The 11,185-nt window shown below is 35.0% G+C and overlaps 1 protein-coding gene across 12 annotated transcripts; it reads left to right on the top strand.

The window, feature by feature from the left end:
* The first annotated feature begins 373 nt into the window (after positions 1–373).
* LOC149551276 (transglutaminase family protein) lies at positions 374–10,516 on the top strand. 12 transcript variants are annotated; one of them, XR_016352717.1, is made up of 12 exons: positions 374–438; positions 1,668–2,227; positions 2,356–2,456; positions 2,582–2,741; positions 3,953–4,030; positions 5,515–5,881; positions 6,161–6,273; positions 7,500–7,664; positions 7,881–8,020; positions 8,558–9,081; positions 9,815–9,907; positions 10,168–10,516. XR_016352717.1 is itself a non-coding variant. In XM_089786837.1 (11 exons), exons 2-11 carry the CDS (start codon positions 2,141–2,143, stop codon positions 10,328–10,330), a joined length of 1,467 nt encoding a protein of 488 aa, XP_089642963.1. In that variant the 5' UTR covers positions 374–438; positions 1,668–2,140; the 3' UTR covers positions 10,331–10,516. The 12 variants fall into 12 exon arrangements, 6 of the variants coding, with proteins under 6 accessions (XP_089642963.1, XP_089642961.1, XP_089642962.1 ...); XR_016352715.1 differs by having other exon boundaries at positions 2,344–2,456; XR_016352716.1 differs by lacking the exon at positions 374–438 and adding an exon at positions 533–563.
* Positions 10,517–11,185: the final 669 nt, after the last annotated feature.

Raw genomic sequence — 11,185 nt, 5'->3', positions numbered from 1 at the left:
AAAAACTTTTAGCTAATCTACGTAACTAAATCTTATATTAATTGTATTATACATATGAGAACTCAAAGCCATTAGAACAATGATGCACCTTTAACTATGTATATTAAATAAATGAAAAGATAGATAATCTCGATTTGTAAATAGAATCTGAGGAGTAATTTTTCACCAAAAAATTTCATGGAACAATCATGGCTTAGATGATGTAATGTATTCGATCAATTGAACGTATCTACTATTTGTTACATAATCCAATTTTTTTAAACTAAAACAATACAGAGTAAATTTACAGGAAAATCAATCGGCGAAGGGTCAAATCGCGGGAAAGATCGAAGATTTTTTTTTCATATAAAACCCTAAATTTCTACTATGCTTTATGATGATGCCGTTGATTGTTTATTCAGCAGGCGCGAGGTCAGCCTTTTGACAGGGATTGCAGCGGTAAGATTTTAAATATCATTAATTTTTTTTGAGGCCATGGTTCATAGCCTTATCTGGTTAGGCTTTAAATACGTACTTCCGCGATTGAATTTACGAGCTCTTCTTGAATCCTACTTCATTTGCGGGTACGGTGCTTATCGCTGTTTTTCCAAATTGTGCTCCGCATTAATCGATTCTATTTGACTATTTACGTTTTTTTTATGCTTCGCTGGTCTCCACAGAGAGCGAATGTCATTTTGACATCTCGCCTCAGATTTGCCGGTGTCGTTTTCTATATCTCGTCATTTTGAAAAATTTTATGCGTTTTTTTGGCAGATGAGAAAAAAAAGATTCAGTTCAGAAGAAAAGAAATAAATTTTTCGTTCTACTACGTTAACCATTCTGTGAATCGTATCTTTACGAGCTTCTATTCGTGAATTTGCGTCTGTCATTGCTTGCATTGGATGACAACTCGGCCATCTTGTCTAAATGCCTAAATTTTGCTTTATATCTGTTCTATTTTAAGCTAAATGGCATGCTTGAGAGTGGTGAGTGGCTGTTCGCTTCTTTTTTTTTTTTTAACACAATTTAGTGGAGTTAGAAAACGATCATTTATTTGGAAGGCATATTGGGTAAGCTTTGGTCAAAATCAGTACTTTGTAATGAAAATTTCTATGAATTATGTAGAAATCGCTTTTTTTCCGATTTTGGTTCTTCAAATTTGTGATGAATTTCAGTTTGATTTTGGGAAAAATGGTTGTAATTTCTTTTAACGGTTTTCAGTTTTATTTTGGGTGAAACCACTGAATTTCACTTTTGATTTTGGTGAAATGGCTCCAAAAGTTGACGAGTTCAGGATTTATTTTAGCTGAAAAGGGTATTGAAATATAGTAGCGCTTTGCTCTTAGTTTATTGTATTTTAGTCTCCAACTGCGTTGATTGTTTAGGCAATTTCCGATTGTTTGTTTGGGAAGCATGATTGTTGGACTTTCTCGGAAGCAGAGCATATTGATGAGGCTCGTTTTTAATTCTAAGTAATTCGCCTGGTTTTAGGCTATTTTTATAAATGGTTTTGTGGTTTCGGAATGGAAATAGAGATTATCTTGCGTGTTAAAATTTGATTGATGTGTCCCTTTGGACTCTAATGATGAAATTTACTTTGACGTCTGTCAGTTTAAATCTGTAGAGATTCTGGGTTAGTGGAAAAATTATACATAACATTGAATATATATATTTTCTTTATCTTGCAGATACATTTACTACGATACGAGGGATTAGGGAATTTTTCTAGTCTTGATTCGAAGTTGTAATCTGACATCTGGGACATCCAAAATGAGCTGGATAGATCCAACGAGCGACCTGCAAACCTGGAAATTTGCATTTTTCCAGAGGGAGTGACATTAAAATTTCTGAGCTTTGTGTCGTTCGGTTGTGCGTCTTCTCGTCAGCCCACATTAGAATTTATATTGCAACATACGGAGTTAATGGTTAAAGAACAGAAATATTTGATCTCATTGAGTCAGATGGCACCAGTTTCTTTCGTTACTTACAATGATGAAAGTACCAGGAAAGATGTCGCGCCTGTTTTATGTCTGAAGCCAGGTTTAGTCGACGCTTCTTACAAGCCTAGGGCATCTTGTTTCAACATAAGTTTCAGAGATATTGGATTCCCTTCTGAAGGAGCGTAGTTATAATCAGCAGCAGCCGATGGTGTTTTTGCTCTATGACGATATCGTCGTTTTCTTTTTCATCTATTCCAGAACCAGTCCATTGTACTCTTGTGGAAATACATAACAAAAATTTGCCCAAGGTATTCATAAATGTTGGCTATTATTGAGTTTGATTTGCAGGAAGCTATTTTTATGACTTCGTAATCAAATGTCAGAATTAATTAATTTTTTTTTTCAATTTGTTTTTGAATTTCGGAATCTGGTAAAGATGAAGAATGTCGGTTCTGTATCCGTTTTTTCGAGGGTCAGGGCTTCTGGTGAAAGTATATGTTGTTTTTCCCTCTCTCCTTCGGCTTCTCCATTTCAAAGGTCGGGTTTAGATCACTCTTAGTGTCCATACGATAAATTTTCTTTGTAATTCTTTTGGAATTCTCTCTTGGATGTTCTTTGTACCTAACATCTGTTCTTTAATGTGCACTAATGTTCGTTCACAGGTGTAGACGTGGCAGTCTAAAGTTTGGAGACGCTCATAGAAGGATTTTAGTTAATCAAGTTAGTAGGAGACCCGCCATTTCTCTAAGTGCTCTCGGGGGTCAGATGAGTAGAAGCATAGCTAATGAGGAGGTCGACAACCCTGCAAATTTCTTTGAAAGTGTAAGGCTTTCATTTCTAGATAGTACTTTCAAAATGTTTTATATGGATTTTGGTGTATAAAGTAAATGCCCGAGCATGGTCGTTGTCTTGTGAGACGGGTTATTGCACTCGGGTTTTCTTAAAAGTCATCCCGGAAAAGGCCGAGTTGAAGTTGAAGCAGTTTTTACAACCTGAATGTCCATTTTTGTGAAATAAGCTAGTCTAACTTATGCTATTCTATTAAGATTAATGTCATCTTAATTCTTCGTTATCCATTTCGGGGTAATTTTACCTTGTGGGGCGAGATTCAGTATAGATGCCACGACCAAACGTTAATCACTTTTATAAAATTCATCTGTGACTTGTAACAGGCTTTACTTTCTTGGGGTTTGCAACACCCAATGAGTTACATGTGGTATTTCACCAATTTCAATAGTTTATCATGTCTCATGTGGATTCAAACATTAGGCTTCTCTTTGGAAGCCCCAAAATCCGGTCACTTGGAGAGCTCATCCTAAAAGATTCTGCTGTTGCCCTTATCCAGATATAAAACTTAAATGTTGAATTGACTTGGGGAGAAGGGTATATTGACAATTAGTTAAACAGAAACGCTACCTTTATCAGGATGCATGCTCTCCTTATTCTTAGTGCCTAAATTAGTAAATTAACCAAAATTCAGAAAAGATTAAGGCAACAAGAGCAGCATCTGGGTAATTTTTGAAACACTGTTTTAGATATTATATTTCTTGTTTCAGTATTCTTCTCACTTCATATTAAGTCATATTTTAAACTGTAATCAAGTGCTGAGTGATGGGTGCTTGTGGTGAGTAAACATGTCTACTGTGTATGGAATTTATTCCCGACAAGGAAGTGGTCATGATGTGATTAGTAAGGAAACTTATGTTGTAGTGGAAATCATCTGATTATTTCCAATTCAATCTATACTAGTCTTTTCTTTTAGTGCTTTCAATCCTTCTTGGACAGGATATCTATGATGTTGGTCATGTTTTTTTATGGAAACTAACAGCATTCTTAAACTTATGGGAGCACGGATTTTCGTACATAGGAATCTCATTCTTTCAATTTGCAATCCGAAAGCTTCATTGCAGTGGCAACAGCATCAATATATTGTTCTTGATGGAGTTCTTCTCATATTACAGCTATTTTTGTCAATCTTCATTTCCATAGAACTTAGTTGCATCTAACTGTAATTATTTCTGTGACATTGGCAGGTTCTGAAGAATGCAAGGAAAAGATTCTGTGATGAGATTTCTTTTCGTGTTGAAGATAGAAATGTTTCTCTTGCAAAGGTAATTTTTAAAACTAGTGTTCGTTTTTTATTGCTGTTTATAGCCTTAGTGTTTTATTTTTTTAATTGATAGCCTTTAGTCACATTATAGAGACGTCAATAAAATATTTTATATTACATACCTTGCAACAAATTGATTTGGTTTTATAGATACTGTAGAGCACTTGTTTCTGTGATTGCACACTTGATTAGCAAGTCAGGTTCTGTCCAATGAAACTGTTAGCTACCATGCCCTGGTTTTGACGTAGTTATGTGCTCTTGTTCAGGGTTGACCTGTTTATAGATAAATGACTTATGTGGGGAAGATTGGATGCCATCAAGTCATTAATAAATTTATGCTGTTTTCTCCCTTAAACTAGTGAACTGATTCTTAGAAATCTGTTTTTCCTGAAGTTTGCTGGATAGAAACAATGTAGTAATAAACTATTTTTTTTAAGCAATCTTAATTAGGTTTGTGGTGTGTGGAAGCCACATGTTATCAGTTTGTTGTTTGATTTCCAGGGATATAGCCCTGCTCTTACTACGAAACAATTTCTTTGAAATTGATCTTTAGCCTTAATTTCTGTGCATGACTCTTTCACAATTGCAGGAAAAAACTTGTTTTGAATTTTTTGACCTTTGACTGTTTGCTTCCTTCAGTAAGACTTTTGTCTTGTGAAGTTTCATAAACGTGGAATTTCGTCATTATTTGTGATGATATCATTATTATGCTTTGGTTTATGATATAATAATTGGCTTCATCCATTCTGCCTTTTACACCATCAATGGAATAAGGGGCATTAACAATCGATTTGTGTTTGCCATATAGTTTTAGGGGGATGGGGGCTTTGACAAATACCTTTATTTGTGGCAAAATCATATTTCAGGGTATCTTTAGTATTCAGTTTTAGGGCATGCGGGCAACCGCGAGATTGATATTATGTTATATCTATTCTGTTATTTTCCAGGGATGGTTCCCTGTGAGTATTTTCCTTTGTTATGACATGAAAAGGCTCCTCAATTCTTCACCCAGCTTGGGAGAATTCATCTTTAATTTTTTAAATGTACTAAATGCTTTTTACTCAATATCTGTTCTGCTGATATGGGTTAGCAACTTAGCAGGCTTAATTTGTTTAAGATTTCCTGACATTTGAAATATGCACCTTGTTATCTAAGATTCATTGCAATGATCAAGCTTGTCAAAGTTTTATGGATTGACGTGCTTCCATAATTCTATATGGAGTTTTTCATGTTTTGAGAACATTATAGTGGAATCTAGATCTATTTTATGGCTTAAAACTTAAACATCAGCTTACTATAAAGCTGCATATGCTGTTTGGTTATTTCTAAAGAATATTTATCATCACTCTTGACTGCCGGATTTGCAGCATTCAGAATTGCATCCTCCTCAATATTTTTGGTATCTTTGCCATTGTATTCTTACAATTTTTTATTTCAATGCTCAAATGTCAATGTGTTCTCATGAGTTGTAAAAATCCGTTACAGGCTATGCTATTGATTGCTGCAGAGGATGAAGCATATATTTCTTATAATCAAGACATGGATGCTAATTCTGTTCTAAGTGAAGGAAGAGAAATTCCCAGAACCAATAGACAGTCTCCTGATGAAGGTAGCTTAGATGCTTTCCTTCTGAAGGGAAAAAGCATTTCATCATGGCTGTCAGAGCTTGATGTGATAGCAAAACAGGTAGAAGCAGAGTTAGCATCAAAAGATATTGGATGTTATTTAGCTGAAGTTTTGGAGGCAGTTAATGTAGTTCTCTTCGATTTACGGGGGTTTACTAGATCATCTCTTTTGAAAGATCCAAAACAATCATACTTGCATACAGTGCTAAGTTCTGCATCTGGAAGTGGTAATTTCTTTACTTTCTTCCTATCTTTGTTTATGCACAAATCATGCTTTTATTGGAGCTTGAATTTTAACAATTACAAATTGTTAATTGTGGATGCCAATTGACTGTATGCCATGGGAATTTCTCTTATAATTCTATTTCAAATTGCATTAGCTTTTAGTTGAAAAGGAACCTAAAGCATTGAAAGTAACAAATTGGTGTTTCAACGAGTTGCTTTTTTTTTTTATAGATTTTTCATTTATCTCAACCTTTCTGATTAATACTGAATTAATTTTTCAGCAATAATGCTCAGCATTATATATATTGAAGTTTGCCGGAGACTTGGAGTTACTATTGTAGGAGCACGAATTGGGGAGGATTTTCTGATATGGCCTGAAACTAATAACACAGAGGTTTGTTATTATCTTCTCAATTCTTCAGCAAGCTTGTGTACTGAATTCACATACTTTATTAAGCTTCTGTAATTTTTAATCACTGTTGACAGTTGTGTGGTGATGTTAGTCCTAGTTGGTGGTTTGTTCTTGATATCCAACTAGCTTTAGGTTTTTGGGTATTATATACAGTTAACACTTCTTCATTGAGTATTACTTTCATGGGCTTCATTCTATGCATGTTGTTCGTCAAACTTCATTAGCATTGGTTAACATGTTTGATGTTTCTGGACTTCCTAGTTTCACTTTTTGGACATTCTAATAATTTGTCTAAGCATACTGTTTAATGGCAAGTGACCTATTGCATATGCTCTCAGAAATTTCTATGGTGCTGAATCACATTGGGGTTTATCTTTCAGTTAACTTCTTCCTGACATTTCATGAATTACGTTTGATGTTTCTGGACCTCCGAGTTTCACTCTTTGGACATTTTAATAATTTGTCTAGGCATACTGTTTAATGGCAAGTGACCTATTGCATATGCTCTCATAAATTTCTATGGTGCTGAATCACACTGGGTTTTATCTTTCAGTTTACTTCTTCCTGACATTTCATGAATTAAATTGACTAGGAAAATCAGCTTAAGATTTGTACCTTGAGCATGAAATGCTCTCAGTTCTCTGGGCTGGTCAGGCAAACCAAGATACAGATTTGAGAAAGTTTTGTTTGTAGTGCACAATATTTTGTGATGTGGGTAGTAGCTACTATAATTTTGATAAAAAAATAGTGTACATTCTTTGATGGGGATTTTGGTCTCAGAAATTGTCATTTTTCCTGATTTCTTGTGCATTTGTATTTTATTTTTATTTTGGTTTTGAGATTGCAAAACTAGATTAAAATATACACCTCACTTGTACTTCATTTTTAAGTGCTTGTTACCATATGACAACGTCAGCTCAGATGGGGTCAGCTAGGGGTAATAGCCTAATGGGCCAACACAAAACTCTGCATGCATTAAAAATCAGACATGCTCAATGCATATGGATGTTGGTTCTCTGTGTTGTGCAAACACCAATGCATTGCAAAATTGTGCAATAGTTGCATGTGATGGAGTCAACGCTAACACTTTTAGACAATTCCTGCATATCTGGATCTTTCACTGTATATTAGTTTTTCATTAAATGTCTCTCAAACAAATTATATTTATGAGCTTTTCAATTAATGCTATTTTAGGTGTGTTTGTTCAGGAGCTCTTTAAACTATCTGCAGGGGAAAGTTGGTTTGCTAGAGTAAACGGTAATTGTGTTAAGCATCCTGGATCTAAGGCTTCTGATTTGACTAGTGTATCACTTCCCAGAATTGAACTTGGGTCAAACAGAGACATCACTACAATTGCTTTGGCAAATCTCAAGGTGAGTTTATCAAACACAAAGTGGCATTTGTTTAATGGAGCATTTGAAATGGGACAACCTTGTAGCTTCTGAAATGACATGAAGTTGAAGGATATTTCAACTCCTTGTCTGAATTTAATGATTTCAATAAACACACGGCTTTATATATATTTTTCACTCAGATGTAATTATATAAAAGACATCATCCATTTTATTTAATTTGGTTGGTTCTTGCAGAGGCTTTACTGGAAATCTGCTTCAAGGGCACACCCTGGATTGTTGCTAACTTCACCACTTCGACCTGTGGGTCATGCGTCTGGGAAACAAAAGAAAGTTGACAGTCCAAATGCTTTAATCTTGCGGCCTGAGGAACTAAGGTGTGAATTCCCTTTATTTCTTGTTTATTAGGTTTGGTGTTGAGAATTATAGCTCTATTGTTGTACGCCCCCCACTTTCATCTTTAACATTACCCCTAAAAATTTTCCATAATCATTTAGAATATTGCCTTCTTTGTATTTCAACTTTATTGAATCCTGTGCCACTTGAGTTAGCATAATGCCTAATGGAAAATATTTAAGAGTAAATATACAGACGTAACTGAGGTGTGAATGCAGGCCTTAAAAACAACCACACATGTTATATACTCATATCCCATTTTCCTGGTTATTGATAGTTGATGCACTTTGGGATGTCTTGAGATTTTGAGGGATGCGCCCTAATTTTGAGGTGAATCTCTCTTAAAAGGAGATGCTCCACAGTACATGAGACCCCCTAAAAAACTAAAAAAATAAACAGAACTTAAAAAGTGAACGAACTCAACCTATTTTCACCTAAAAACAAACCGATTCAATGTTTTCCCTTATTTCAATGTTATGATTCTCATTTTGACTGCTGCACCTATATTTTCACTGCAGCAAGTGCTGGAGGGAGAGTTTTGAACAATCAGATTTTTGCTGGGGATCTGCGCTCATTTGATCACCGTTTGAATGCAACAAGTTGGAGCACAGTTCATGGAAAGTGGGAGGGCTTTTTTGTGTTAATAACATTGGAAGATTCAGAACAATAGCAATTAATAACGTTGCTACAACAACTACGGATGTTTCTAATATTCTTTCGTGTGTGTGTATGTATATGTGTGCATGTAACAGAGGGACACATTTTATGGCCCTGCACCCATATCTGGCATAGCCCATAATGTTGAAACCTGGTACCCGTGATGTCTCATTATATCATGCTTGATTTAACTGGCGAGTTATGCTAAATTCGCATGCTATAAACGATAGAAATTGACATATTAAACTATTTTCACTCCTATCCATAACAAGAACATAATTGGGAACTTGAGGTTTATCTCCTTCAGAGAAGCTAATCAGGATACTTTCTGCCTATCAATAATGGTGCTATGAATTTTGTTTGAAGTCCGCCTCTGATCAATCAGGTTTGTGACTGTTTTGTATCATTTGCTTCACATTTTGAATAGCAACTGCTGTTCCTGAATCTCTTTTTGGCTCTCAAAGGGAATTCAATTCACTAGTTTTCTCTATTATATTTGTGTGCTATGAATTTTGCTTCTTTCAGTCTGCAGAATCTATATTGGACGTTGAATCTCTTAAAAGATTTATTGTCATTGGGATGTGCTGTTTTTTTTTGTGTCAGCAAGGATGATAGTTTTGTGTTTATTCTAATTTAATGGCCTTGTTATTTTGTCTTCTCTTTGTAAGACCGCCTTTGTAATTCTTCCTTCCACCTGTCTGTTAAATGATACTGTTTGTTTTTCATCTTTCCTTCATTTTCTAGCGGAGTCTGTGATGGATGGTATCTCCATTTTTAGTTCTTTTCTTCCAACGGAGATATTTTCTATTACTGATTGTATACTAGGCTTTTTCTTGAATTCAAATCAGAAGATTTATGTTAGCTATCATAGCATATAACATTTGGATCTTTGGTGCTTCGAGATATCAGCAGTTTGTAATTCAATGAGCGGTTTATGTGATGATAATTTTTTTGTCTAGGAGCAGTACATAATTGCTGTGAGAATCCATAGTCTAGAAGAGGCAAAGTTACAATTAATCTGTGTCTATAACATAATTTGTTTGGAAGTTATGGCCAATGATGACTGTATTTTTGTGCCTCATTCTAATTTGCTGCATCTCTTTATTCATCTTATCTAGATTGTCCATTATGGCATCTGAGAGGCTGCTAATTTTGCAACCACATAACTGGGTGTTGCGGAGAGATCATGGCATGCTCCTGTACTATAGCAGGTGATGACACTTTCTAAATACTATCATGTTTGAATGGATCTAGTAGGCATCATAATATCCTACGTTCTATTAATAAGTTGGGTACTGAATTTACGCTTGAGTTTTGATGAAGATTTATTTTGATAATTACATTGAAATGATTGAGCTAGATTTCCATTTCAGATATTGCAGATTGCACATTTACTTTTGAAATAGCTATATCACTAAGCATACAGATTTTGGGTACTTCAATTTCTTTCTTTCTTTCTGCATTCTCACAGACGGTATGGAGAAGCTGTCCAAGAGCTCAGTATATGCATGGCCTTCGCTCCAGTGGAAGAAGCAGAAATCCTGGAGCCTTTTGTTGAGAAGCTGCATTTAATACGTGTGGAGTCTTCCTGGAAATCTATGAAAGCATCCAATACACTCGGATCACGTTCATAGTCCTGTAGCATTTGACTTTAGTTTAGGAGAGAATTTAGGTCAATTTCCTAATTTTTGCACTGGTTTTAAAATTTATTCAAACAAAAGCTTTGTCTAGCTTGATCAAGGTAAGCTAATGGAACGGGATTTTGAATTAATTAATATTGTTTCTTTATTAATATATTTTATAGATCTTATTTCTCAAAATGCTTTGTTGGCAACAAGTTTTTGCCTCAAGGAAACAACAAGGTTGTAGAAGATGGAAGTTATGGTTCTCTTCCGTATCTATAACCCATAAAATGTACTTTCTATTTACCTGTTATTATGTTGTTAGCAAACGCTCATAATCATCTAAACCGTAGATTATGACAGAACAACCGTTGATTGAGCTGAGTAAACAATAAAATTAGGAGTAAATACAAGTTTAGAAGCATTAAGATAGAGACTAAAATGTTTTCTCAACGAGAGACTGAACTCTTTTTCTGAAGCCAAGATTATGCAAACAAAGGTTCAGGTGCATTGCAGAACTCTGCATATTTCATTCTACTACTCAATTTTTCAATAACTTACTTCAAGGCTATACTAACTATTCTATATATAGAGAGAGCGGTTGTCCGCCAGCTCAAGCATGTATGATATCCTCCACTATTCTGAAGTTGGAAACGAAGATAACATGGCAAAAGATAATTAAAATAAATGTTGGAGCCATAGAAGAGTTGTGTATTTTCCTTTTCGTAACATATGGGGCTCGGCAACGTCTAAACAGAATATCTTACCAACGGGAACACTACCCTCCCCAAAGACCCTTTAGTTTTAAATGCGTGAACAAGCCACCAGGTTATATAATCACCCCTTGTAATTAATTACATATTTATT

Source organism: Cupressus sempervirens, chromosome 6, assembly GCF_028749045.1.
Source record: "Cupressus sempervirens isolate cs-2001-9-10 chromosome 6, ASM2874904v1, whole genome shotgun sequence".
Taxonomy (NCBI): Eukaryota; Viridiplantae; Streptophyta; class Pinopsida; order Cupressales; family Cupressaceae; genus Cupressus; species Cupressus sempervirens.
Note: the sequence above shows the minus strand (reverse complement) of the source record. Positions and strands in the feature narration are given on the sequence as shown.

Coding starts and splice junctions, on each gene's coding strand:
- LOC149551276 (XM_089786835.1), top strand. CDS start 2,141: ATGACGATATCGTCGTTTTCTTTTTCATCTATTCCAGAACCAGTCCAT. Junction 2,457..2,581: donor TCGGCTTCTCCATTTCAAAG/GTCGGGTTTAGA, acceptor GTTCGTTCACAG/GTGTAGACGTGGCAGTCTAA. Junction 9,908..10,167: donor ATGCTCCTGTACTATAGCAG/GTGATGACACTT, acceptor GCATTCTCACAG/ACGGTATGGAGAAGCTGTCC.